Here is a 27,531-nt window from a genome sequence, read left to right as displayed (position 1 = left end):
TGATTTTGTCTTACTTTTGAATAGCACTGAATATATAAACAATTTAACAAATTCACTTGAACAATTTAAGTTTGTGAAGAATGCATGAATAAGTCTGACTTTACTGTCACTTGGTTGTCTTTTTTTCAGGTAAGACACAAAGCCACAAGCAAAGTATATGCCATGAAGCTGCTGAGCAAGTTTGAGATGATCAAGAGATCAGACTCTGCTTTCTTCTGGGAGGAGAGGGACATCATGGCTTTTGCCAACAGTTCATGGGTGGTGCAGGTATGATGTGGTGGAGAAGCATTTAAAACCTAGCTATTCTGTTATGATATTACTCATAAAGACCACATGCCCATAAATCTTACTATAGGAGTTTAAAATTAACAATTCTTTTATGGTTATTCTTTTTCACTCATTATTTCCCACTCTTTTTCTTTCCACAGCTCTTTTTTGCTTTCCAAGACGACCGCTACCTCTACATGGTGATGGAATACATGCCTGGTGGCGACTTGGTGAACTTGATGAGCAACTATGACGTCCCAGAGAAGTGGGCCCGCTTTTACACAGCGGAGGTGGTCCTGGCACTGGATGGAATCCACTCCATGGGCTTCATTCACAGGTGACACTACAAATCTGTCTTTTCCCTATTTGGTTTTCAGATTGGCTACAGTAAAAAAAAAAAAAAAAAAAAGGCATTCTTTATTTTTTAAAATATTTATCTAATTTTGAATAGAATTCCTCTATTCCTCTTTCTCGTCTTTGTGAGGCAATCGTTAAAGTTTTATTCTCTGCTTGGAAGTATCTCTAAAGATTCATCCAAAGCCAGCGTGTAAAATAATTTATCTTTTTTAGTTCTGTGAGACATGTATCTAGGATCTAGAAGGTGTGGTGTACCTCTAAAGAGGTATTGTGGTAAGGAAGTAGTCCTGCTGGTTGCTAGTGTTTCTATTTTTGGCATGTTGCATTATTGCGTGTTAAAAAAAAAAAAAATTCTGAAACTGAAACTTCATCTACTCCAACAAAAAATTCCTTGTGAATTCATATTCTAGAACAATAAAAGCATCCAAAGAGCGCAGTACTCTGCCAAGGCTGCTCAGTTGTATCATTTCTGACAGCTGAAATCTTGGAAAAAAAATTCATGGCAGAAATCATGGCATTTAATATAGATATACCCACAAACAAAATGACCTTGCACTGAGCACAGGTGTGTGTTATGCATGTGTACGTTATGTACGGATACCGAATCACGTCACCTAAATATGTAGCAGGCGGCGTTGATTGATGGGACTCAGAAACACCCCCACAATTTACTCAATTGTTTCTTGTATCATTTCCGATGGATAATTCTACAGCCGTTGATTTGTAGTAGGATCACAATTATGTGATTGTCAGCAAGCAGCTGACGTAGTGTTCACTTGTAGTCATAGTCACAGTGACGTCATGCTGCTATCTCACAATGATACAGAAATCTTGAACAAATCCATGGATACAGACTATAAGCCGCATCACTGTCAAAATCTAATGAGGTGGTTCTTGTGTCATTTCTGACCTTCCCTGAAAATTTCATCCAAATCTGTTAATCTGTTTTTGAGTAATTCTGTACACAAACAGACAAATCAACGCCGATCGTCACATAACTCCTTCTGAGGCTCCGCCTCCTTGACAGAGTAATAAAACTTGTATATTCGCATTTTACTATCTGTAGTGTAAATGAACTTTAGGCATTAAATGAGCTATAGTTGGTATCATCTTATCTCTCTATTTAGGTCACTTTCATGATGCTGGTTGTAAATCTGTTTTACCTTTTAAAAAAATGAATAATAATAATAATCCTGATACTTTTTTACACACTCAGCTTGGTTAACAGGTGCAGTTGTGGGAAAACTAATTCTGTGCTATGTTCTCCCATTAGCTGAAGCTTATTAATGCTGCAGATGTGTTTTTTTAAACAGGGTGCCTTGTGTTACGTGCATTTATATATATGTGTTGTTATTATGTATTTGTACTGATACAACTATGATTTTGTATCCTCAGGGATGTGAAGCCTGATAACATGTTGCTAGACAAAGCAGGTCACCTAAAACTCGCAGACTTTGGGACCTGCATGAAAATGAACAAGGTATCACATTCAATTTATTTTAACACAGCTGCCCTATTACACCACATAGATGAAAATTAATTCTTTATTATTTAAAAAAAATGTTGGTTTTGCTTCTTATGAGAATGTCCAATGCACTAATTTATTGTGAAAAAAGAAATATAGAGAGGGAGTAGTTATTTATATAGAAATACAGGACCTGTGATGATATTAATAATGTTTTCATCCCTCAGGATGGAATGGTACGATGCGACACAGCAGTGGGAACTCCTGACTACATTTCGCCTGAGGTACTGAAATCCCAAGGAGGAGATGGCTACTATGGCAGAGAGTGTGACTGGTGGTCAGTGGGCGTGTTCCTGTATGAAATGCTAGTCGGTGAGTTTTGATTAAGAATTTACTGAAAAACCACCTTTTTTTTTCTTCTTTTTTTAAACAAAATTACAGGTGAACATATCGGGTACTGATGATTCTGTGTTGTGCACAGGCGATACTCCTTTCTATGCAGACTCGCTGGTCGGGACCTACAGTAAAATTATGAACCACAAGAATGCCCTGACCTTCCCCGATGACAGCGACATCTCCAATGATGCCAAGAATCTCATCTGTGCTTTTCTGACTGACAGGTTAGATAGCAACAGACTAAGTGTTGGATCATGAAAAGGGCCTTTATCTAAGGGGACATTACATATAAAAGCTACCTAATCTAGAAAAAGTTCCACCTGACCCACTCAGAATCAGCCTTTTTTTTTGTACAGTAAATATAGTATGTTTTGTGTAGGCTTTTGAATTTGTGTTAGTTTTTCCAGCAGTTCTGAGCCCTCATAACTTTGTAGTACAAAAGACTGAATTTTCAGCCCAGAAAAACACCTTTGAGCTCTGTTAAACTGCAACCAAATCAATTTTACTTCCACTCTAAATGTCATAGCCTTAATCCAAAATCTCATTTTCGTTCAGGAGGGTTTTTTTTTCAGCTTTGAGGATCAACATTTATAGGATAGGTTATATTTTTAATAATAGAACTACTATCTTACAGAGTGATAGAAACAAGAATTGGTTCCCATGATGTGTAGTCCATTTTCTTGTAATTCACTGGAGACAACTTTAAAAAGTGCATTTTGTAGTGCTGTTATGAAAATACCACACAGTGTTCTAGAAAATATTAACACTCCAACTATGTACGTTCTCCTGACCCCTGCAGGGAAGTTCGACTTGGCCGCAATGGTGTAGATGAGATCAAGAGACATCCTTTCTTCAAAAATGACCAGTGGACATGGGAGAATATCAGAGAGAGTAAGAACATTTTCACTGCTACGATTACTGATTATTTTCACAACTCCCATTACATTTGGCAGTCTGCTAACTGTTATTGCAATCATGTAGCCAGTAATCATGTTTTCCATTTGACCTACTACAGACAGTTGCAGGAAATTCTTGTAGACGAGCCATTCATTCAGTATCCCCTCCAAGACTAAACGTGATTCCTGCTCAGAGTAATAATTGGCAGCCCAGCATTTTTGAGGCCAACAATGGGGAAGCAGCTCAACGCAAGTGTTAATGCGCTGGGATTGACACTGAAGCAGAGAGAGATTAGAAATGTAGGGCTAAATCCAGTAGCTGTACTCAGTTCTTTAGTGGCTTTATATTTAATACTTCACTACGCTGAAGTCAGCACTTTGTTTCAGTGACTGAGCAGCTCTGCCAGCTCGCTACTTTCCCTTGTTTTAAAGAGGTTCCAAATAGAAGTCATCATGAAAAAAACTGCAAAGAAAACAGAAATGCTTGTTTTTGTATCTCTTCTCTATTTTGCTGTAATCTGCAATGAAGATGCAGTTATGCCAGATGAAAGTATTCATTGAAAACTGTAGGCAGTATAAATACAGCCCACACAATGCATTTTGATTGGGTTTAACTGACTATAACATTAAATAAATATTTTTATGTATATTAAAAATTTGCATTTAAATTTCTAAGCAGTTTGAATTAAAATTATACGATTGATTTCTTTCTGTTTTCTAGTGATTTCATAATGCCAGACGTTTGGAATTCCACAATTCCTCATTCCAGATTCAATATTAAAAAATAAATCCACCAAATTAGTATTTTTCTGACACAATAGCAACTCTCATTTTTAAAAAAAAAAAACAAAAAACTGCAGCACACACAGCATGCCATCACACAAAAGACTGTCTTTTGACAGACAGAATGACGATGACGGTTGCATGTTGTGTTTTCCACAAGCTGCAGTGAACTTATTGCTGCATGTTCCGCTGCCACTCCATATATTGTTGTTATTGTCCAGTATCTCTGGTGTTTGTGGCATCTATGATGCCAAAAAACAAGTATCATCTCGTTTTCTGTTGGCATTTCCAGATTTCACTAATATAAACACAACGTAAATCATATGGGATAACATTATTAACTTAGATTTATATTTACTGTAGGTGATCCCTGTGCTGAAAGACTAGCCCAGACTTTTGGGAGTGTGACTTATTATATACAATGTATCGTGGTAGCAGTTTTTCCCCTGTATCTTCATGAATCTTTCACACCCTTGTACCTTGTGCAGCGGCTGCACCTGTAGTGCCTGAACTGAGCAGTGACATTGACACCAGTAACTTTGATGACATCGAAGAGGATCGGGGAGAAGAGGAGACCTTTCCCATACCAAAGGCCTTTGTGGGCAACCAGCTCCCCTTTGTAGGCTTCACCTATTACAGCAATCAACAGTAAGTCTGCCAGACTTCACTCCAAACCATGTTTATGATCAATCTGCACAATTATTGGTTCCTTGTCCACATAATTCCATGAATAAAATGCAGGACTTTTGCTGCAATGCAGCATTTTACATCTTAGTATGAAGTACACTTGGGCATTCCACAGACGGCACTGTTCTCAGGGTACAAATCCATTTTTCATAGTAGACATTGTTTGAATACCTTATTTTAGAGGAAACGTCACACACCTGTAAACTCTTTACTATGTCTGTAAATGCTTTGGCCATAATTATGTCATGCATTTTTTTCCCCCACATATTTTAGTATATACTTTTTTTTGTTGAAGACATAATGGCAGCTGTTAGTTTACACTTAACGGGGTTTTTAATTGTCTTGTTGTGATTAGATGTTCATAACGAAACTTTCTTTCTGCAGTCCTTTGCGCAGCTCCACTGCCACAAAGACCAGTGACAAACGTAGCAGCTCCACAAAAGAAGACAAGAGTCATGTGAGTTGAAGGCCACAATTAAGAAGAAAGTCTTTGAGAAGTAAAAACTCTGCCAATTTTCAGTGACGTGATTAATTCAAATGCTATGTCTCTGCATAGTTGGAGAACCTGCAAAAACGCATCTACCAGCTAGAGGAGCAGCTCCACAGTGAAATGCAACTGAAGGATGAGTTGGAGCAGAAATGCAGGTATGTAAATTCATTTTTTGCTCTTGCATAAAAGGTAGCTGCTTATGTCACACTAGTGACTTAAATTAGTCTGGCAAATGATTCAAATGCTTCTCGTTGATAGACCTTTGCAAAACAGACAATGACAGTGTAGAGTTAGGGGAAGAAGATGAATTTTGTGTGTACCTGTCATACTTCTGTGTGCTGTTCTGTTCTGTGTAGTTAATTTTTAACATTTGTAAATGAAACAAGGTCAATAGATGTTATTATAGCATAGTCCCACTGTGTTCTGTCCCCTGGTGTGCATGTGTGTAGATTAAACCAGACTTTGACATGCAGACATGTACATGAAATGTTATCATATTAAGAGATATTCAGCAGGTAACCTATGTTTTCATTCTGTTCTCTCTAGGACATCAAACACCAAGATTGAAAAGATCATGAAAGAACTGGATGAAGAGGTTAAAAGCTGATTTCTCGTAACATTGTTCTCATGGATAATTTGTAAATATGTTTTTAAAAATTTCAGTTATATCCAAAAACACATCTACATTATATCTGCAGCTTTTAAGTTTTAGTGATGCTGTGTGATGTTCCCAACAAGCAAAGAAGTTGACTGTATTACCGTTGAACATCTGTGGCTAGATTAAGGAGTGGTTTCTTCTACATCACAGCTGCTCTGTTTGTTGCGACAGGCAAACCTGAGGAAGAGTGCAGAAGCCAGCGTGTCTCTGCTGGAGAAGGACAAGATCATGCTGCAGCACAGATTCACAGAGTACCAAAGAAAAGCTGACCAGGAGGCAGAGAAGAGGCGCAATTTGGAGAATGAGGGTAAAGATAATGAAGGTCTGCTGATGTATGATTTAGCCACTTGGAACTAAAGTATCATTTCAGAGTGATGTTGCAGGTGGAGTCAGTATATGAATATGGTTTTGTTACATGGTAATGCGCTCTTCCTTGTAATAAATTTGATCTACTTAACAAAAATGCTCCAAATAGTTTATTGGGTGTCCTGGAGTGATCTCCATCCTCGTCACTGCTGACTGCAGATCTAGTTAGCTTCTGAATTACACACATGTTCCTCTGATTTTCCACTGACTTACTGCAGAAGACAGCTCTAAGTGAACTGGCAGATATTCACTGTTAAAGTTAAAAATGGATGTAGTATGGCCACATACATTCAGATCCATGTCTGAAATGTATATTGCTAAAATGAGAAGTTTTAATCAGAAGTTTCAGAAAGATTTGTTTGGATTTAAAACTTGAGTATTATTAAGGCCTGGTTTAATTCATTCTCTTTTTTCTTTCTAGTGTCAACTTTGAAGGAGCAGCTTGAAGACATGAAGAAGATCAGTCAGAACTCTCAGGCCTCAAATGACAAAATTGCCCAGCTGCAGAGTCAGGTATATAATACACACAGACGCAGGCAGGGGGATAGTGGAAGACAATGCATTAAGCTTAATTTCCCTTGTCTTTGACTGACAGCTTGAAGAGGCAAACGACTTGCTACGCGCAGAGTCGGACACAGCAGCAAGACTGAGGAAGAGCCACACAGAGGTGGCGAAGTCAATGAGCCAGTTGGAGAGTTTGAACCGTGATCTGCAGGAAAGGAGCCGTGCAGCAGATGGAGAGAAGGCACAGCTGGAGAAGGAGGTCCTGCTTCTTCAGAGCACCCTGGACTCAGAACGGAGGAACTACAGTCAGGGTTCAGAGGAGATCAGAGAGCTGCAAGGTGATTTGGTGACACACAAAGAATGGCACTGACAAATAAAAGAATAAAAGCAACGACAGCTTGACCAAAGTCTAGCAATCACAGTTTTCAGTGTTGACATTTTTATAATCAAATTTAATGCCTATCACAACAGAGTAAAAATCCTATTTAAAACATTAAGCTGCATGGCGTTGTGTAGGTGAACAGCACATCCTAAACAGTGATACTGTATATGAAACCAACTAAAAGTGTTGCGCTCATTTAGACACACAAGACTGCTGCACAAATTCTCACCTGATAGAACTCATTTACCCTCTTACCCTGCCATCGATGTGAGTCATGCGCAACTACTGATGATACCAGCATTCAAATCTGTGCCAGGTTTATCATCAGTCAGTTATGTTTTCATGGAGACAAGCTTTTGAAAGTCACATAACACTGGGAAATGAGAAACTGTTATGGAAGGATGTTAAAGTACCGTAATCGTTTTAGAATCAAGCAAGCCGAAAGACAGACTGGGAAAACTGTGAATTATCTGAAAGACTGTGAAAAGAAAAAGCAGGATTTGAAGTGAAAGTAGCAGCTTCATATGATAAATACCATGATTTTCACTGTTAGCCTTTATCTTTTTCTCTTAGCGAGAATGGCAGGGCTGCAAGAAGACAACAAAAACTTGAAGCTCAGCCTCTCCAAAGTGGAGACAGAGCGCAAACAGGCCCAGGAAAGGAGCAATAATCTGGAGAAGGTATGCACAAATAGTCGCACTAATATTTATGTATACATGCTCTGTTAGTGTTTCCAACTTATAGAAGTTGTCTCATTTTGTCTCGTTTAACCCTTCCTCATAGGAAAAGAACAACCTGGAGATAGACCTGAACTATAAGCTGAAGACCTTGCAGCAACGTCTGGAGCAGGAACACACTGAGCACAGGGTGACACGGGCACAGCTCACTGACAAATACGAGTCTATCGAAGAAGCCAAATCAGCTGCCATGACTGGTATGCCAGTCCTATGCCAGAGCATGCCCTACTCCACTTTTTCCCCTCTCTCCGTTTTCTGAATGATCCCCATTTCTTTCTTTCTATTATATACCAGCTTTGTCTTCTCTATTGTTTGTAATTTTTATTGCATTTCCACCTTTATTTTATTTAACTTCTTCCTCAGCCCTTCCTCAACCCTCTTTCTCTCTTACCTTCCTTTGCTACTATCTGATCACTAGTCACCTCCAGGTGTGTTTGGTTTAGAGGAATTCAAGGAGTGTAAGCCAGTAAGCATGTTGGGACATTGCCTCTTTGCTTATTAAAGCTAGACTGAAAAGTAGTTTTTGCAACAGAATGATAATCTGTCCAGGTGATGTTTGGCGTCTCACATAGCTCTTGGTGGACTAGAGCCTCCTTTTCAAAATTTCTTCTATGTGAAAATGAACTCAGGATGAAGGTGTTGTCCATTTTCACTTATTTACATCAAAAAGTCCAGATTTCAAAATTCTTTCTAAGGAAGCAGTGTTTACTGTACTGTTTATGTGAAGCTTATATACAACAAAAGGTCAATTTTCAACAAATTTAACTCAGAACATGTTCATTGTTTCTATGCTTTGAAAAGTTCTCAACTGATACAACAGGTTGTTTACCTGCTGCTTGAAAATGTGGAAGAGAGCTTTGAGATACCCGTTGAATGGTTAAGAGTGAGTTTGGGATTTCCTTGATTTTTTTGACTATAAGACAAGGAACTAACCCTTTCGCTGTCACTGTCCTGCCACAGCTGTTCAGCAGAAGATGTCCGAGGAGAATGGAGCGAGGATGAGAGCGGAGAGCCGGGTCGTCGAGGTTGAGAAGCAGTGTTCAATGTTGGAGTTTGATCTCAAGCAGTCTGTGCAGAAAATGGAGCAGCTGATGAAGCAAAAGGAAAGGCTGGAAGATGAGGTAAGTGAATGGCTTACACACATGTAAAGCTGGGTGTTGTCCCTCCCTTGACCTATGCAATTTATAAAATTCTTGCACCGTCCTTCTCCAGGTGAAGATTCTGCGGATACAGGTAGAACAAGAGTCAAGCAAGCGTGGCTTGACTCAGAACGAGCTGAAGAGCCGCATGCAGGAGGTCGACCGTCTGAGATGTTCAGAGAAGCAGCTCAAGCAGGAGATCAACACAGCACTAGAGAGTAAACGCTCACTGGAGTTCCAGCTGGCGCAGCTGACCAAGTAAGTGGTCTTCCTGAATTAGAACAATAAAATCTCTTGTAATTGTAAAACTTGTGTTTTTTATCCACAGGAAATGTTATGTTGTCTGTCCACTAATCATATTATCTGACATATTTTAGTGATGTAGGTTAAATAAATCTAATTGGGATTATTAAGATAATAAATAATATATTTAGTATTATGCTTATGAGGAAAATGGGTTACTTACACCACTGAGCCAGTTGATTGTCCTCGGAAACAATCTGGCAGTCGCACCAGCCAGGATTTCTAATTTTCTGTTATTGCTGCTTTGCCCAGTAAGTCTCTTTGAAAGTCAAGGCGTAAATTGCTCTACAATTGCCTGCTATTTTCAAATAAGTGCTATTATTTCAGCTTAGAGCATGACTATGCCAAAGCTGTTCTGCAACCGTGTTTACACAGCAGGATTAGGGTTGACTCTCAGTCCAGCTCCATCCACTCAGTTGCTAATCCTCTGGCCAGCTCATTCTACTACATGGGTGAACTGGGCTGGCTTACATGCAGCCAAGGTCTTTATTGCTAAAGTGCATTGAAAAGCATATCTACGTGTAATATGTGCTAGATCATGCATTTAATAAAACAAATGAAATGAAGCACCTAATGTATTTGTGTGACATGTGAACAGACAATATAGAGGCAACGAGGGACAGATGAGGGAACTTCAGGACCAGCTTGAGGCCGAACAGTATTTTTCTGTAAGTATGAATCAGAGAGTCTCAGGATATCTTGCCCTCATTGTTCAGTATGAAGACTACCAGCTAAAGGTTGTGCCTTTTCTCCCTCAGACGCTTTACAAAACTCAGGTCAAGGAACTAAAAGAGGAGATTGAGGAAAGGAACCGGCAGGTACAAGAGGCTCATAAAAGGATGCAGGATTTGAGCAGTGAAAGGTAAGAAACTAAATTCTCTTCTTGAATGTTTGCTGAAAGATTTACTTAAACAAGTGATGATGAGTATTGGCCTGCCTGATTTTTTTTATTTTTTTTGAGGGTGGGGAGATTTTTTCAAACTAACTTTGTAAGTAGCTATAACAAACTTTGTCCTTTATCCTGGCCACAGGGACTCCCTGTCTGCCCAGTTGGATCTGACCGTGACCAAGGCCGAGTCAGAACAGCTTGCTCGGGCACTTCAGGAGGAGCAGTACTTTGAGCTCAGCCAGGAGAACAAGAAAGCAGTGACTCGACATAAGCAGGAGATTGGTGAAAAAGAGTCTACTATTACGCGGGTGAGCAGAATCTAAAATGTTCCTCTATCTGGCAGTTTACTGCCCTCCTCCACAATGACATTATCGTGTTGTCTGAGTAAATGAAAGTATGACTTGAGTGGGAAAAATACTAATTTTCTAATTTCTACACAGCTTGAGGAATCCAATAAAACTCTGACCAAAGATGTGGAGAACCTCAGCAAAGAGAAGACTGAGCTAAATGAGAAGCTCCGGACTCAGGAGGAAGGTACTGTCCTTTTGCTGACCTTTATGTCTCCCTGCTATGTTGTAATTATGTTGTTGTACAAGCTGAGTCCCTTTTCCCTTTCAGAGTATGCAGCTCAGAAGGAAGAGATTGCAAATACAATCAAGGCGAACTATGAGAAGGTTCTCAACACAGAGCGCACACTGAAGACTCAGGTAAAGATCCACCTTCTTTGTGAGATTTGCTTATACGTTAAATGCACCTGCTGAATAAGTTGAGAACAGTGGCTGATACTTTCCACCTATTCTATCTATATCAATCTGTCAGGCGGTGAACAAGCTGGCAGAAATCATGAATCGCAAAGACATGAAGCTGGACCAGAAGAAGAAGGGCAGCACAGCTGATCTGCGGAAGAAGGAGAAGGAGAACCGCAAGCTTCAACTGGAGCTTAATCAGGAGAAGGAGAAGTTTAACCACATGGCCATCAAATACCAGAAGGAACTGAGCGAGATGCAGGCGGTGGGTTACTATGACAGCATTTTAAAGCCTAGTATGATCATGTAGACTATTACTTGGTTGTAATCCATGCCTCTTGACCTTCCTACCACCAGCAACTGTCTGAGGAATGCACATATCGCAATGAGCTCCAGATGCAGCTGGACAGCAAGGAAAGTGACATTGAACAGCTCCGGGAGAAACTCAATGACTTGCAACAGCGAATGGATAACTCTAGCGTCACCAGCTTGCAGACAGATGAGACGGACAGTAATATCGCAGGTATGGTCACAGCTGTGTGTAACTGGACATTCATCCTGTTACTTCCACTATTCAGTCCACAATATATTCCTCTTTGTGTTTCCTTGTAGCAGCATAGCGTCTAATTCAAATATGTTGTGTGCTTAAGATTTCTATTGTTGCTGATCTTCAGTTAGTCTGTCCCAAGTATCGGATAATTTGTGTGGACACAGTTCCTAAATAATAACTCTGTATATGATGTTTTACAAAAAATTGGACTTAGCATTTTTACAGGCATTACCTTTTTAAGCATTTTGTCATTGCTGAAATCAGTCTGTTTCCCAGGTTTGTTACATTTTATTTGGTGTTTTATATATGCCTGTAGGGATTTAAAAGCTATTTAGAATCAAAATTTGTGATTAAAACATAATGGTTGATTGTATTGAACAGACAGCTACACATGTACATGTGGCTGGTAGATACACTACCAGTGAAAAGTTTGGACACGCCTTCTCATTCAGTGCTTTTTATTTATTTGTATTATTTTCTACATTGTAGATTAATACTTTTTGTTTACATTATAATTCCATATGTTTTCGTTTGTAGTTTTGATGTCTTCAGTATTAATATACAGTGTCTGAAATAATTAAATAAAAACCAGTGAATGAGAAGGTGTGTCCAAACTTTTGACTGGTAGTGTAGGTATATGTAAGCTTTGATTTGATTTAAATCAAGCTGCTGTATTTAGTGGCATATGTAGATTTGGTGCACCGTTTTTTCTTAAACATGAATATAAATATATGTTGTACTAGGTCTGTTTATAAATGTGTTGGTGTCTGTAGTTAAATCATTGTCTTCTTATTTCCCTCATATCCAGTTGGTTCTCCTTGCTCTTCTTATCTTTGTAACTTCCATTCCTTTTCCTCTGTGAGTAACTGAGTGGACGAGCCCATTTTACCCGGCCTGTGCTGCAGCTGTAGTTTGTCTTTTTTGCCCCTTATTTAAGTATTCTTTTGCCAGAGGTGTTAGAACCATCTCTGTGTTGAGAATTCAGCAACACTTTTGAAAGAAGTCTGATAGAGTGGGGAGTAAATGGCCTTTGAAAATTGTCCAATCATTCTGAAAAAAAAAAAAAACTAACATTAATGCAATGTTACATGACAATGCTGGCAGTGAATGTGGTTTAATGTCACGAGACCAGCCCCAACAGTAAAGTAACCAAATTAGGGCAGGTTTTACTGACACACCCACGTGTGAGGTTTACCACATCACTCTCAGCACCTTTCAAATGTGTCCTGAAACTGAAAAATCTGCTTTGAATTCATGGTACTGTGTTCTTCAAACACGTAACACTCTGGTTGTGTCTTTGTTGGCATGTTCACTAGAAGTTTGGACACGAAGACGTCCCTCACAATGGCACATTTGGTTGACAAGCCCATTTAGTTCACTGATCCTGTGAAGCTTGTGTTGTTTTAGCTGCATGCACTTGCATTTATGATTTTAGCACCAAATGATGTAAAATATCACTTAAAATGCATATGTTTGTTTCTGTGAAAGGAGTGAGTGATCAAACTAATTGAATTCCCGCTGCAAAGCTATTCTTATAATAGCATTTTAACTAAATTTACATAAAATCTTACATACTCTCTTAACGTGCTATAAGAGGGAGTTACACATGCCTAATATTCTCCTCCTGCATGGGAGTGTGAAATAGCAGCATGGGATATCTACAGTTAATTCTTGTCACCTACTCCAGTGCAGTTTCCTTAACATTGGTCAAACTCACTGAAGAATTCATCTGGTGTTTTGAAATGATTTACAATCTTTGACTTTTTCTTTTTTTTCCCCAGTTGAGTTTGGATTTAATTGCTGCATGGCCTTTTCCCAGGGTCTCTAATTAGTTTCACACATGTTAAATAATTTTGTGTGTGTGTGCTGCTTTCAGAGTCCCGATTGGAGGGTTGGCTGTCCATTCCTAATCGTGCTAATATCAAGCGATATGGATGGAAGAAGCAGGTATGCCGCATGTTTCCAGTGCTCACCTTTGTTATGCTGCCACAACAAATGCTTCCAAGCCCTTGGGGGCAAAAACAGACTTCTTCTTATTGTTGTTTTTTCAATATCACAGTATGTAGTGGTGAGCAGTAAGAAGATTCTGTTCTACAATGATGAACAGGATAAGGAACAGTCGAACCCCTCAATGGTACTAGATATTGAGTAAGTACTCATTTTTATTTGTTCCTGTCATCATCCTCTTTTTGTACCTGCCACAATTTTCCTGAAAAATGTGGACTACAAGAAAACAAGTCATTTAGAGAGGTAAAGTTGCAGTGGTTGGTGTTTGCAAGTTAGTCAGGCTGATAGGGATGCTGATATGTCATGTCTAATTTTGTATGTTTTTGTGCAGCAAACTGTTTCATGTGAGACCAGTCACACAAGGAGACGTGTACCGAGCTGAGACAGAAGAGATACCCAGGATATTCCAGGTTGGAGACTCTTCTCTTTCCTGTTTTATCCTTGACTTTCATGTTTCCATGCAGCCTGGACTAGATTCCCTTCTGCCGTAGAGATGCTTAGTGCAGAATTTCTGACCAGGCCCTTTCTTTCTTCGCCTATTCAGATTTTATATGCCAACGAGGGAGAGTGCAGGAAGGAGGCGGAGATGGAGACGGTCCCTCAGGGCGACAAGACCAACTGTCTCCCACACAAAGGCCACGAGTTCATCCCCACGCTATATCACTTCCCTTCCAACTGTGAGGCCTGCGCCAAGCCTTTGTGGCACGTCTTCAAGCCACCTCCAGCGCTGGAGTGTCGCCGGTGCCATGTGAAGTGCCACAAGGACCACCTTGACAAAAAGGAGGATGTTATTCCTCCTTGCAAAGGTAAAATCCTGTCCTTTATGGTTTTGACCATTATGATGAATATATATATATGTATATATATATATATATATGTATATATGCGCTTATCCTAATAGTGTAAACCATGAAGAGCACCCATTATCTGAAAATCTAGTTGATGTTGAGGCCCTAATCTGACGTTCCTGTACAATCCTTGGGGATATTCGCATTGACTCTTGGGGAGGTTATTATTTCAGCTAACTTGGAGGTTTCCTGGGGATTTCTTGCAAACAAACAATAGTTCTGTTTAAATTCGGTGTTGCTCACAACACACTGTGCATATCCTTTTGGTCTATATGTTGAATGCAGGTTGTTCTTAATAAAGTATGTCCAAAGCTACTGTTTTTTAAATTCTGCATTCTTTACATTCCTGTTTACTAGCTAGCATTCTTCTTCCTAGATTTTGGTGGCAAATTGCAGCACATCTTTGTGTATTGCTGCCACTTGTTGATCAGTGGAATAGTGTGAAACCACTGGCATGGACATTTATTGTGCTTGTGCACATGTGTAAACAAAACGGGAAGCTTACTGATAAAATTAGCTTCTTTGTGCTACATAAGGTCAAAAAGAAAACCTTGAAAGCTTTATACTCCCATAACTAAAATAATTAAAATGAAGTTGCATTTTTTTTATCTGTACCTCATTTAACTGCTACTTAATGTTCTTAGTTGTGCTTTAAGTTTAGTCTGTTTTCTTGATTTTGAAGATGTCAGTGTTTTTAGTGAGTTTGTTGTAAAGTCACCCACATCCTTCACTAACCTATTAATTTGATAAATTAAAAACCCCAAAAATATAGAAGTCTCTCCTTTAATGTGAATATTTTGTGCTTATTGCCCTCTTTTATAATTAAAAACCTAATCTCATTTGGTTTAGCACTGTTGTTTGAGCAAGACAGGTAACCTAAATATGTCATCTTGGAATCTCTAAAATTGTGATGACCAGTTTTTAATATGTTCCAAAACATTATTACTCCAAAAAGGAGGTTATTCAGGCTAATTAATAATGAAGCTAATCTTTAGTTACACCATGACTGTAAAGGTGGCTGCTGCTGGCTAGTTGAGGTCGTACCTGTCAGACTTAATTGTTAATCTGCAACACTGTCTGCCTGGGTCTTACAGTAAACTACGACGTGACCTCCGCCCGGGACATGCTCCTGCTGGCCCTGACCCAAGATGAGCAGAAGAAATGGATTGGCCACCTTGGAAAGAAGATTCCTAAGACCCCACCATCAACATTTTCAAGAGCCTCACCTCGTTCTATGTCCACTCGCTCTGGGCCCAACCAGTCCTTCCGCAAGAACCCTAAAAGCAATACAGGAAAGCTGAGGTAACTAGACAGTTAAGCTTTCAAACAATTCCTCAATATCTTTTAACTCTAATTGCATGTAAATAGTTTTTCACACGCTACTGTTGAAATAACTATAGATAACTGCATAACATACGGTAAAGCACAGTTTTTTTCAGGCAGTAAGTGAGGGTGTGTTGCAGTACGAAGTCTTTTTTTAATCCCATCTTGTGGGCTGAGATGTGGTCAAGTCAGTCACATGATCTGCTGTTTGTCTCCTGTGTTGTAGCAGAGCGCAGTCCAGCCTCCAAGCAGCAGACACAACATCCAGCACTTGTTGACAGGAACTTCTTCAGAAAATCTTGATGTGTTTTTTTAGACTTTTCTCTACGACTTTAAACCTGTCTATTTATTAATTGTGTTACTGGGTGTTTCTAACACGAGAGACACGTCCTGGTTGGTTGGTTGACTCCTGGGCTCTATCCATTTGACACTTGGGATTTTCTAATTGGCACTAATGTGTTATTGGGTTCAGTAACTAACTTCATCGACTTACTTTGCAAGTCTCATTAGAGTGGTCCACATTAAGGATCTCGACATTACCTATCAAAGCAAAGCTGTTTGTGGTGTTAAAATGTCTGTAAGCCAGCTTTTCTGTTGTATGTGTCAGGGTGGGTTACTAACCAAAGTAAAGATGTTGCCTTTCTTTTACTGGACACCTATCTTTGTTCTTTCTTTCAGCTAACCATCTGAAGCGTTGGGATTTTTTCTGGACTCTAAACTTTCCCTCCTTCCTCATCCTCAAAAATGGAAAACCTGTATTACATAGAAATTTCATTAAAAACACAAAAATGTATATTGATAATTAACCAGCGCTGGAAAAATGCAACACACGTCAGATAAAAGGCATCGTGGACATTGAAAAACCTGATATCCGTCTGCATTTCCACATTCAAGAGAAATTCATCAACCAACTCGACAAACTCGCAGCTCTCCATTTCTACCAGAAGATGGCACACTCTTCTTGAACTAAAGATGGACAACAGAGAGATGGAGGGACTCATGTCATGTAGACATTCTGTGCTTCATATCATATGACAGTTGTAATGAAAACTGGAAGGTAAAAGGGGGTTTTGCTGGGACTCCTGCAAGTATGTGTTCAGTTTAAGGTACTGTCATACAGGGATTGCAGATCTGCAGTGAAAGGTTGACTCAGGGGCGGAAAATGAGTATCTATTTAGTAATTTCTTTGCCCACCTGACAGATACGTGAGCTAAATGCAAGAATACTTTGTTTCCAGCTTAAAAAAAATGACTGATGCCTTCATCTAATGTCTCTGGCCTTTTTGCCTTTTATTATCACTCTGCAAGTCAGTTATCAGGTTTGGGACAGCGTATTGGGACACGAGTATTAGATGTTTTGAGTATTGAGTGAGGAGCATGCAAGATCATCATTTAAATCTATGCATTATTTTTATTATAATTATTTTTATTGCTCCAAGCCATAAGGAAAGTTCCATTGTAATGGCATATAGGAGTCCTAAAACTTAATGAATTTTTTTCTGTTTATTTGGTACATTGTCTCTGTAATATTTTTTCTTGTATTTTTTTTTCTTTTTTGTAATGTATTGCCTTACATTGATTCATAGATAAATGGTTCAAAAGGAAAACATTAAGTTAACAAATGTAAAACTGCACTGTTTGACTTGACTGTAAATTATTTGTAGAAGACTAAACAGGTGTAGCATTTGGCCCACCTAGTGCCTTAACGTTTGGATATTGATTTTACTGCCATATCTGTTGTTTTTTTTCCCAAAACAAGACAAATCTTAACTCTTCCATCATTTATTTTTTAAGAATTTGCCACACATTTGTGGTTTTATCAGAACTTACTTTCTCTGGTTTGAGTATACAAAATATATATATTAGATTACCTCTTTATGGACACATTGCAATAGAGTTTGTGTCAACACAAAGGCCCCAGACTTTAGATCATATCATATGACAAATTTCAGGAGGATGTCCCTAAAGCGAGCCTACCTGTGTCAATGATTGTGCTTGTTAACAAATACAAGTTGTTTCTCTAACATGGTAATGTCCCGTTAATGCAAACCCCCCCAGTGTAAATAATGAGAGAGACATAAGGATTATGGAATACCTCCGCAGTCTTTTTATTTGTAACTTTTTTGTTCAGTTAAAAAAAAGCACTGGAACTATGATCTACTCTTGTCTTGGATAATTTGCATGGTTAAATTGCATTGGAGTCCGCACTGATGGATATGTCAATAAACATATCTTTATCATTCAACGTATTCTAGTTTTCACTGATCATACCCATCATGCGTTTCACATTTTTATTATCAGCCTGTACATGAGGCACTCTCCAATACATGCCAAGTGTCTGGAAAATGCCTCGAATGTGGATTTAATTGTGAATTTGGAGATTTGTAGTGCAGAACCACAATTTGAACTTATTGTGGTTCTGCTTATTGAGGGCCTGAAAGAGTGTTTTATTGTATTTTTCTGAAACATCTAGGATTAAGGCTGTTAATATTTCAGTTTTGTGGTTGCATGTTTAGTAATTCTAAGTAATTTTCCAATCTTGAGGCAGATAATATTCCAGCAGACTACAACTGAACACACTACTGCACAGAAGCTGGAGGGAAGTTGGTCCATGCATGGTGCATCAGTGATAGGAATAAACAAGCTCAGGCGAGTTTTTATTTGGTGGGAAAACTATAATCTGTTCGGGGTTTCGTACACTGAAGAGACCTAAGAACCATGACTCAGTAATACTATAATTAATGCGTCTGGATGGATCTGGGTAAAGAGGATCTGTGTGTGTGTGTGCAGCCTGGAAGCGTTGCATGCAGCAGGTCGACTAGAAGATGTCAGAGCGCGTCGATAAGTTCCCAGCGTGTTGTTGCAGCGTCATTCTGTTTGAATGAAGTTCAGACTGAGAACTAGCCAACTCTTCATTCGCGCCCCGGTGGACTGAAACAGGAAAAAATAGAGTTGAAGAAGTAAAAGGTTGCCAAATATGCCGGTGTTTACAGGTATGATATCATTTTAACACTACAAATTCATTGCCATGGGAAAAGACAGTAAAACGCGAATCCTTACACGTGTTTTAGTTGAGCAGCATAAATTACATTAGCTTGTTACCTTAGCTATCTTTAGCGTGATATGCAGTTAGCATGCTAACAGTGGTAGGCACCGGGAAGTCTGTCAGTCGTCTTATTCTTTAGGCCACTGGTGGAGTTATTCTAGAAAACAACATTGTGATACAAGAAAACATAAAAAATATTGGACGACTGTAACCGTGTTGCTGATTGTTAGCGCTGTTCACTGAATGTTTGTGGTAACGCCGGCTATGCTAACTGGCATCTGACAAACCAGAAAACAGCTACTGTCGCTAATTGTCAGCTAGCTGAGTTAGCAAGGTAACGTTTAAGTGGGGGTGGTTAAATAGTTATTTTAAGTTCTCTATTTTCACTACAAAGTGGACGCTTTAGCTAAGTTCTTGCCATTGTACGCACTTCATATGTCTTATTTGTCACCAGTACGAAAATACCGGAATCACGCCTTTTACCAGCTCAAGTAGCATTGCTAACAAAGCTAGCCATATCACGAGTGTACAGTTTATACGTTTTTTGGCTGCAGTTGCGGATTGTGGGAGACAAACAATCCTTATAGCAAACGGTTTTTGTGTTTTCACACGACAGTAGTCTTATGAGAGTTTCTAGGAAAAACTAGTCAACCGCTTTATCGCACTAAACGGGCAGTCACAAAACTGTATTTGTTAGCTTTGTGTTTTTGACCGACAGTCAATTGGACTGTCCACTTAGCTGCCTGATTCTTTGAAGCACTTCACTGTTGCTAACTAGTTGCTGTGTCATACATGGCCGCAGTTTGACAAAGTTGTGGTGTTTTCCATCGCTCTCCTTGATAGGCTAATATGTAGGTGTATGTACCGCTTCTGTTTTGACAGTAAATGTGAAATGGGGCAAAGAGAAGTTTGATGCAGTGGAGCTCAACACTGAGGAGCCACCCATGGTTTTCAAGGCTCAGCTCTTTGCCCTGACAGGAGTTCAGCCAGACAGACAGAAGGTCATGGTGAAGGGAGGCACTCTCAAGGTATGTGTATAAACAACAGTCAAGACCTAGAAAAAAGAAATATATATATATATATATATATATATATATATATATATATATATATATATATATATATATAAAAAAATAAATATAATGTTGTGTTGTTGTTATAAGCAGATCCTATTTCAAGCCCAAAACTATTTATCCAACCAATTGATCCCCTCAACATGTATAGCCTGTATAGCTAAAGTCTGTTTGGAATTATAATATTCTGTTGTTGTCCAAAACACATCAATGAGCAACATCATTACATGTGGTAACATGTTCTTTTTATGTCAGCATACTTAAATTTATTTTAAGTTGATCATTCATTCACTGTCTTGCTGTTGTAAACATTCACTAGAACAATTGTGCAATAATCTACAGCTAAAAATAACGGCTGCTGCAATGAGTAGTTGTCTGCTCTTAACTTAGTTGACTACTATTTGGATAGTTGATTTTGGAGTAATTTTTATAGGTAAATAAGGTCTTGATTTTCTGTTTCTAGCCTCTGAATATTGAGTATCGTGTGGTTTATTTCCTCTTCTATGGTAGTCAACTGAATATCTTTGAGTTGTTGACAAAAGAAGACATTTGAGGATTTCATGTTGGGCTTTGGGAAACACCAATCGCCATTTTTCACTGTTTTCTTACATTTTGTAGACCAAACCACTGATCGATTAATCTGGAAAATAGATTAGTTGACGATGAAAATGTTTTTTTTTTTATGTGAACATATTTAGGACCTTTTATTCCATTAGGTATTTAGACACGTAATGATATTGATGGTTTTGGTCTTTTCATAAGACTTGACATCAAATCCGTTATAAATGACACAGAGCTAATAAGTGTTTTATTTCCATTTTAGGATGATGAGTGGGGAAACATTAAGCTGAAAAATGTGAGTATTGGAGCTGTGTTAAAAAGCATACAACCTTTTTTTTGAGAGCTATACCACAAATCTGTGATGAACAAGTTATTGACTTGTAACGGATTTTATTCTTTTTGCAGGGAATGACTCTGCTGATGATGGGCTCGGCAGACGCCCTGCCTGAGGAGCCTGCTGTCCGGCCCATGTTTGTAGAGGACATGACAGAGGAGCAGCTGGCCTCAGCGGTGAGTAAGCTTGAAAATTACCAGTGTGCCTCAAACAAATATAGTGATTATTGCTTTCTGTGCTGACGTGACCAGTTTAAATGTATTTTCTTCAGTGTGGTGTTTACCAAGTGGGAGACGGATTGAACTAGATGTGCAATGCAACATTTTGAGTGCACTGGTTGCTGAAAAATTTCATTACTTTAGTAGTTATCTGGTTCCGAGAGAAATCACAACTTAGGTTGCAGTCAGAGCTAGATGGCAATTGCAGAATACCTTATTCTGCTATTGCCACGAATTTATACCAGTGTTTTCAAAACAGTTTTACTGAGGGGAAAGTATGCACCATACTCAAAGTGCAGCATGACTTACAAACTGCTGTGTCACTCGATGTGCTGCTGTTTAGTCTGCAGTCCCATCTTACTTATGAAATTGCCAGTTCTTCATAGTTGAGACTCACGTTTTAGAGGGAACAAGAGGTAGTGATTGGATTGTCTGTTACAGTGCCAGCTGGAGCTCTTTGTGTGAAATGCACACAAACGTGTTTTTTTTTAATGTTTTTTTGTGTGTGTGTTTGTGGCTCCTTGGAGCAGGGTGACTCACCATATACCTCTACAATATTGAAAACTTAGGAATCTTGGAAGTAGGCCTGTTAATTCAATTCAGTTCAATAGTTAATACATTTACAAATAATTAAATGAACCTGAATACAGATAACGTATCTGGAAAAGATGCAAACATTTGCTGTGCCACTAACACATTTATTGTGTTTGGAGTAAATGACATGACAAATGATAAATATGAAAACAGAAACAAAATAACATGTTGATTCTGTATTGTCATCTCTTATAGTGATCTCTTGTGCGTGATGACACTTGCTGAATTGCTAAATATAAGACAGAAGCCTTTATTATACTTTTTAAAACTTTTTTTTTTACCTTGCTGTAGAGAAGCTTATCCTGGTCTTGGTCATTTATTAGTGGTCTTTGTCATTTTCAGATGGAGCTGCCTTGTGGCCTGACAAACTTGGGCAACACCTGCTACATGAATGCCACAGTGCAGTGTCTACGCTCTGTGCCAGAGCTCAAAACTGCACTCAGGAGGTCTGTTTTTCTGCTGTTAATGGATCTCAAAAATACATTTAGTAGTTACAATTGACAATATGCTTAAGTGATGTATGATGTTGAATTTCATTGTTTAAAAGCATCTTTTTGTCTTTCATATAAAAATCATATTTTTCCTTTTCCCTGTTTTTTTTTTTTTTTTGGTCATTTTGTTCCTGCTGAAATCATCTGTCTCCCTCTACAGGTATTCAGGTGCTCTGCGATCTTCAGGGGCAAATGCACCATCACAGTACATCACAGCAGGTATGAGGCACAGTCAATTGTAAAATAGCAGGCATGTAATGATGTAGTGAGCTTACTAATGCAAATAAATTGAATATGCATTTATTTTTGTATCTTCAGCCCTTCGTGACTTATATGAGACCATGGACAAGACCTCGTCCAGCCTCCCACCCATTATTTTGCTGCAGTTTCTTCACATGGCCTTTCCACAGTTTGCTGAGAAAGGAGAGCAGGGACAGTATCTTCAGCAGGTTAGAAACTCTTCTCCACTCTCCACTTTGTATATCTGTACCATTTATCAGAAGTCTTATGATGACACAAAGCTCATGGTTGCACGTTGTGACATTGTTTTGCTGTTTTTATTCTCTCAGGATGCCAATGAGTGCTGGCTGCAGATGATGAGAGTGCTTCAGCAAAAGTTGGAGCCACTAGAGCCAGAGACTGCCATGGAGGTAAACCCTTATTTACCATTTGTTGTTCTAAAATGAAAAGATGGCTGTGTGATTGTTATATTTAAAATAAAGCACATGTTTCATTTTCCTTCTTCCAATATTTAGACTGACTCCGAGAGTGGAGCTGCATCTGCCTCTGCAAAGAAGAACTTCATCGACCAGTATTTTGGTGTAGAATTTGAAACTTCGTATCCTTTGCTTTCACATCTTACGCTTTATTTCTCAGTACGGTATGGGCTGACTTCAAAAGTTTAGGTCTTAAAGAGCAGCAGTGCTACTGTGCCAGGCTTTTTCTTAACTCTGCTGTTCAGCATGAAATGCACAGAGTCTGAGGAGGAAGAGCCAATCAAGGGCAAGGAAAGCCAGCTGCAGCTCAGTTGCTTCATCAACCAAGAAGTCAAATACCTTGCAACAGGACTAAGGCTGGTATGTATCAGACAAAGGCAGAGCCCAGTGTGCAAACAGAGAGCTACTTTAGAAGCTGTCTTGCTCCTTTGGTAGCTTGGCTATTTAAAACCTTTCTTGGAAGTTTTATATTTCCCCAGATGTAGTCCGAGGGAAGAAAATGAATAAAATACACACATGACAAACTGCCATATGGTTATTTTAGCACCAAGGTAATAAGGGTCTAATCATGTTTCTGCCCCTCCAGAGACTGCAGGAAGAAATCACAAAAATGTCTGCATCCTTGGACAGAAATGCTCTGTATATAAAATCAGTAAGTGCTTCTTTCCCCTGTAATCTCCTGTTGTAATTTGATACATGTGGTATTATCTGTTGTGTTTGCAAACTTGAGTGTGAAATGTATTTATCTTGTGGATGTTTTTTTTCTCCCACCAGTCAAAACTTAGCCGTCTGCCTGCTTACTTGACTGTTCAGATGGTTAGATTTTTCTACAAAGAGAAGGAGTCGGTCAATGCAAAAGTTCTAAAGGTTTGTCTTCAGCCACCAACATTTCTGATATGTAACAGAGCTCACTAGAAGTCACCATTTAACTCTTTGTTTTAAAATTTTAAAGGATGTCAAGTTCCCGCTCATGCTGGATGTTTACGAGCTGTGCACCGCGGAGCTCCAGGAGAAAATGTTGCCAGTCAGGTCAAAGTTCAAGGAGGTCGAGGACAAGAAATTAGAGAAACAGCAGCAAAAGGTAACAGATCTGTGGCTGGCTAAACTGTCCTATTTGCCTTTCTCGTCTCTTTGCAGTTATTTGGTAGTAAATGAGCTCCTGTTTATACATTCAGCATGATTTACCAGTTCTGTATGTCTGTTTGTTTTCTCCTTGCATTAGGTGTTGAAGAAGCCAGACTCAGCAAAAGAAGTGAAATACGAGCCTTTCTCATTCCAAGATGGTAAGTTGAAATGTGACACGAACACCACAAATACACTTTTTAAAGGGAGAAACCTCCCCAAGAAATGTAACTGATGCCACATGTCATTGTCAATACCTGTTTGTAGATGTGTAGAAAACCGCTTAAGGGGAAAAATATTACTTTATTACTCCTCCAAGGAACTCAGCGGAGTTATGTGATGATCGGCCTATGCTTGTCGGTCTGTCTGTTAACCTGTTTTTGAGTAATGTTGCTAATGGATTTGGATGAAATTTTCAGGGAAGGTCAGAAATAACACAAGGACCAAGTGATAAGATTTTGGCAGTGATACGGCTTATAGTCTGGATCCACAGATTTGTTGATGATTGTGATCCTACTACAAATCGACCGTTGTGAACTTATTAGGACTTATCTGTCAAAAATGAGACGAGGAACAATTGATAAACTTGTGGAGATATTTCCGAATCCCATCAATTGCCACCGCCCACTACATATTTAGGTCACGTGATTCGGTATCCGTACATAACATATACATGCATAACCAGTCCCTCCAGGATTTCGCAGGCGTTTTTCCAGATTGTTGCGGCCTAAAATGCCTGAATTCGCGGCAGCTTTTCTGAAAAATTGCGATGTAAATTGCGATGATTTAAGCTTATTTGTGCAATGAAATTACGGGAGACAGTGACAATTGACAGGCCGCTGAGGTAGCGTTCACTTGTTGCCATGGTTACCGTGCCGCTATCAGACGCCGTGCCGCTATGTCAATGGGAAATACTTAACAAATCCGTGAATCCAGACTTTAAGTCGCATCACTGCCAAATCGAATCACTTGGTCCTTGTGTTATTTCTGACCTTCTCTGAAAATTTCATCCAAATCCCTTGGTCCGTTTTTGAGTAATGTTGCTAACAAAGGAATGATTCACATATGCCGATCGTCACATAACTCTGCTGTGTTCCTTGTTGGAGAAATTTCTCTAACTTACCTTCATTCTTTCAGTGCTCCAACAAATCTGGATGCAACAGTTTCCATCAGGGTGATTTGTCTGGTCTGTGGTCGGCTCGTTTCAGCCATTCTCCTGATACGTTCCGTGGTAGAGAAGCGTTTATCAATCGATGATTTTATTTTTTATTTTTATTTTTTGTATTCCACCACAATATTGCACGTGTGTAAAACAGTTTACTTCCGCTTTGGTGAAGAACATCAGGGAAATAATTGTTTTGTACAGTCCTCAGCAGTAATTTTTGTTGGTAAATGAGAGACATTATAATGGGACATGTCTGCATCTTCAAGCCAAAAATAAGGAGATGAATTCGGTGTTGCTCGTGCATTACGTTTACGCTGGGGACTGCTATGATTGGTGGAACTCCTGGGAGGTGGGCCAAAATTGCGGAAAGGTTGCGATGATTGGACAAAATTGCAAGGTCGCGCAGAATTCATGGAGATTGGTTGAATTCGTGTGATTGCAACATCACGAATTCCTGGATGGACTGCATAACACACACCTGTGCTCAGTGCAATGTCATTTTTTATTAAAGATTTCATTCATCAGAAATGATACGATTGAGCAGCCTTGGTGGAGTACTGTGCTCTCTGAGTGCCTTTTTTGTTTACATTGTAAAAATTGACATTTGCGCACCTGTTTTTGTGCGGAAGTGGGTTCTGCGGTCTAAATCATCAGTATCATGTTTGGTGTTGGTTCTCCACAGGCAGAGAAAACTTTAGATTTTAATGTTTTTCACCAATGTTTATCATCGAGCTCTATTTATATTTGGAAAGGCAGGCAGTGTTTTTCTCTGACTGTGCTTATACTATTGGTCGTTGGACCTATATTTACCAAAGAGCACAACAAGAAAAGCACAAACAGAGCGCAGCACTCTGCCAACGCTGCTCAGTCTTTGTATCATTTCTGATGGCTGAAATCTTGAAAAAAATTGTGGCAGAAATCATGGCACCATAGGATGTGGCCATTTAATATAGATGTACTTACAAACAAAATGACCTTGAGCTGAGCACAGGCATGTGTTATGCATGTGTACGTTATGTACGGATACTGAATCATCACATAACTGCCATTCCTTGGTGGAGTAATTAAACGTTGCTGTGGATATCGAGCAGTATAACCATGATCATGAATCAGAATTTAAGGAAGTGAAACTGTTTTGCAGACCTTGGTTCAAACAACAGCGGCTACTACGACCTGCAGGCTGTGCTGACACACCAAGGCCGCTCCAGCTCTTCAGGTCACTACGTGGGATGGGTCAAAAGGAAAGAAGGTAAACACAGTTGTTTCACAATGAAGCTGCACACTCAGCATGTGTCATGACTGCCACAAATCATCATGTTCAGGAACTCAGTTTCCTCTTTTTCCCTCTGATCTCTCCATCTGACAGATGAGTGGGTCAAGTTTGATGATGACAAGGTGAGTGTGGTGTCTCCAGAGGATATCCTGCGACTGTCTGGTGGCGGCGACTGGCATATAGCGTATGTTCTACTGTACGGTCCCCGGCGGCTGGAAATACTTGAAGAGGAACAGTAGCTGTGGAAGATTTCTTAGAAGACAAAAAATGACATCCAATACACAAATTGCCATTTCCAAGCACTGTCTGCATAGATGTGCAATAAAACTGGTGTCTTTAAAGATTTGATGACCTTAATTGTTTTTGTTTTTGTAACCAACACAGATGCTTGTAAAACAAATTCTGTCAAATGGTGTTAAATATTCAACCATCGTGGGCTTTGAAAATGGAGATATGATAAGAGGCTATCTCTGGACTGGATCCTTTAGAGGTTTTTAAGTCTAGCTCTGCAGTTTCATTAAATGTTTTATACACATTGTATATTTTTTAAAGCCTTTGATAAGGTGTTCATATCATAAAAGCAAAATATTTCTCTTTAGTCATTTAATCAACTTGTACAAAAAAATTGCCTAGCCAAGCTATTGTCCTTGACATTCTGGCTTGTGTCTTCTCAGATGTATTACCAAACACTGTAAAGACTTGCCCTTGTTCACCTGTTGGCCATCTGGGAAATTTGGGTTCAATCTCAGGTCTTTAAAATGCTTGGCTCACATCATCTCCTGGAATTGTTCTCAAATGTATGACAGATGAGGTTCTTTCTGCCAAATCTTCACTAATGCTCTTTGGGGAAGTGTATGGGGAAATGGTTAAGAACATGTTGCCCTTTTGGTGAACTGTGCGCAGTTAAAGACTTGAGATTCAACCATGGTTTGCTCGGTAAGCTTTGAATATTGTTCTCGCTGACACTGATTTCAGACTTTGACATCTATACCCTTAAAATGCTATGCTTCACTTTGTTTCTCCGTGCAGGTTTCCTCATCGCCCTGCCACAATGTGTAAGACCTGAACATCAACACTCTGTAATAAGTTATTGACTGATCGCTTTTCATAGGTGGTGAAAATAAACTGTTATACCAACATGTGAGA

The 27,531-nt window shown here is 39.2% G+C and overlaps 2 protein-coding genes across 5 annotated transcripts in view; both read left to right on the top strand.

Annotated features, from left to right (window-relative positions):
* rock1 (Rho-associated, coiled-coil containing protein kinase 1) overlaps positions 1-18,037 on the top strand; it is a 30,789-nt gene extending 12,752 nt beyond the window's left edge. The window contains exons 4-33 of one of the 4 annotated variants that reach the window (XM_023295300.3): positions 130-267; positions 429-604; positions 2,020-2,104; positions 2,317-2,461; positions 2,571-2,709; positions 3,285-3,376; positions 4,653-4,812; positions 5,236-5,308; positions 5,408-5,496; positions 5,888-5,936; positions 6,171-6,306; positions 6,787-6,878; positions 6,961-7,207; positions 7,825-7,931; positions 8,035-8,185; positions 8,949-9,109; positions 9,201-9,385; positions 10,029-10,098; positions 10,189-10,292; positions 10,462-10,627; positions 10,760-10,853; positions 10,938-11,026; positions 11,139-11,330; positions 11,423-11,588; positions 13,492-13,562; positions 13,675-13,763; positions 13,954-14,032; positions 14,167-14,428; positions 15,565-15,772; positions 16,472-18,037. In XM_023295300.3, the coding sequence (XP_023151068.1) occupies positions 130-267; positions 429-604; positions 2,020-2,104; positions 2,317-2,461; positions 2,571-2,709; positions 3,285-3,376; positions 4,653-4,812; positions 5,236-5,308; positions 5,408-5,496; positions 5,888-5,936; positions 6,171-6,306; positions 6,787-6,878; positions 6,961-7,207; positions 7,825-7,931; positions 8,035-8,185; positions 8,949-9,109; positions 9,201-9,385; positions 10,029-10,098; positions 10,189-10,292; positions 10,462-10,627; positions 10,760-10,853; positions 10,938-11,026; positions 11,139-11,330; positions 11,423-11,588; positions 13,492-13,562; positions 13,675-13,763; positions 13,954-14,032; positions 14,167-14,428; positions 15,565-15,772; positions 16,472-16,475 (3,819 nt within the window). In that variant the 3' untranslated portion in view covers positions 16,476-18,037. Of the gene's footprint in view, positions 1-129; positions 268-428; positions 605-2,019; positions 2,105-2,316; positions 2,462-2,570; positions 2,710-3,284; positions 3,377-4,652; positions 4,813-5,235; positions 5,309-5,407; positions 5,497-5,887; positions 5,937-6,170; positions 6,307-6,786; positions 6,879-6,960; positions 7,208-7,824; positions 7,932-8,034; positions 8,186-8,948; positions 9,110-9,200; positions 9,386-10,028; positions 10,099-10,188; positions 10,293-10,461; positions 10,628-10,759; positions 10,854-10,937; positions 11,027-11,138; positions 11,331-11,422; positions 11,589-12,423; positions 12,474-13,491; positions 13,563-13,674; positions 13,764-13,953; positions 14,033-14,166; positions 14,429-15,564; positions 15,773-16,019 lie in introns of those variants that run through there. The other 3 variants (XM_035941533.2, XM_023295299.3, XR_008602944.1) reach the window with 3 other exon arrangements.
* Positions 18,038-18,627: 590 nt separating this feature from the next.
* Positions 18,628-27,522, top strand: usp14 (ubiquitin specific peptidase 14 (tRNA-guanine transglycosylase)). Its single transcript, XM_023295301.3, has 16 exons — positions 18,628-18,785; positions 19,721-19,866; positions 20,735-20,767; positions 20,878-20,982; positions 21,961-22,064; positions 22,270-22,328; positions 22,428-22,558; positions 22,679-22,759; positions 22,865-22,947; positions 23,071-23,185; positions 23,412-23,477; positions 23,600-23,692; positions 23,778-23,906; positions 24,048-24,108; positions 26,254-26,361; positions 26,479-27,522. Exons 1-16 carry the CDS (start codon positions 18,770-18,772, stop codon positions 26,622-26,624), a joined length of 1,476 nt encoding a protein of 491 aa, XP_023151069.1. The 5' UTR covers positions 18,628-18,769; the 3' UTR covers positions 26,625-27,522.
* The last annotated feature ends 9 nt before the right edge of the window (positions 27,523-27,531 follow it).

Source organism: Amphiprion ocellaris, chromosome 10 (genome assembly GCF_022539595.1).
Source record: "Amphiprion ocellaris isolate individual 3 ecotype Okinawa chromosome 10, ASM2253959v1, whole genome shotgun sequence".
NCBI classification, from domain to species: Eukaryota; Metazoa; Chordata; class Actinopteri; family Pomacentridae; genus Amphiprion; species Amphiprion ocellaris.
Note: the sequence above shows the minus strand (reverse complement) of the source record. Positions and strands in the feature narration are given on the sequence as shown.

What these genes read in the sequence shown, in the direction of transcription:
- usp14 (XM_023295301.3), top strand. An exon ending in TGAAGGGAGGCACTCTCAAG is followed by an intron (nt 19,867 to 20,734) that starts GTATGTGTATAA and finishes TTTCCATTTTAG; the next exon opens with GATGATGAGTGGGGAAACAT. An exon ending in CTCAAAACTGCACTCAGGAG is followed by an intron (nt 22,065 to 22,269) that starts GTCTGTTTTTCT and finishes CTCCCTCTACAG; the next exon opens with GTATTCAGGTGCTCTGCGAT.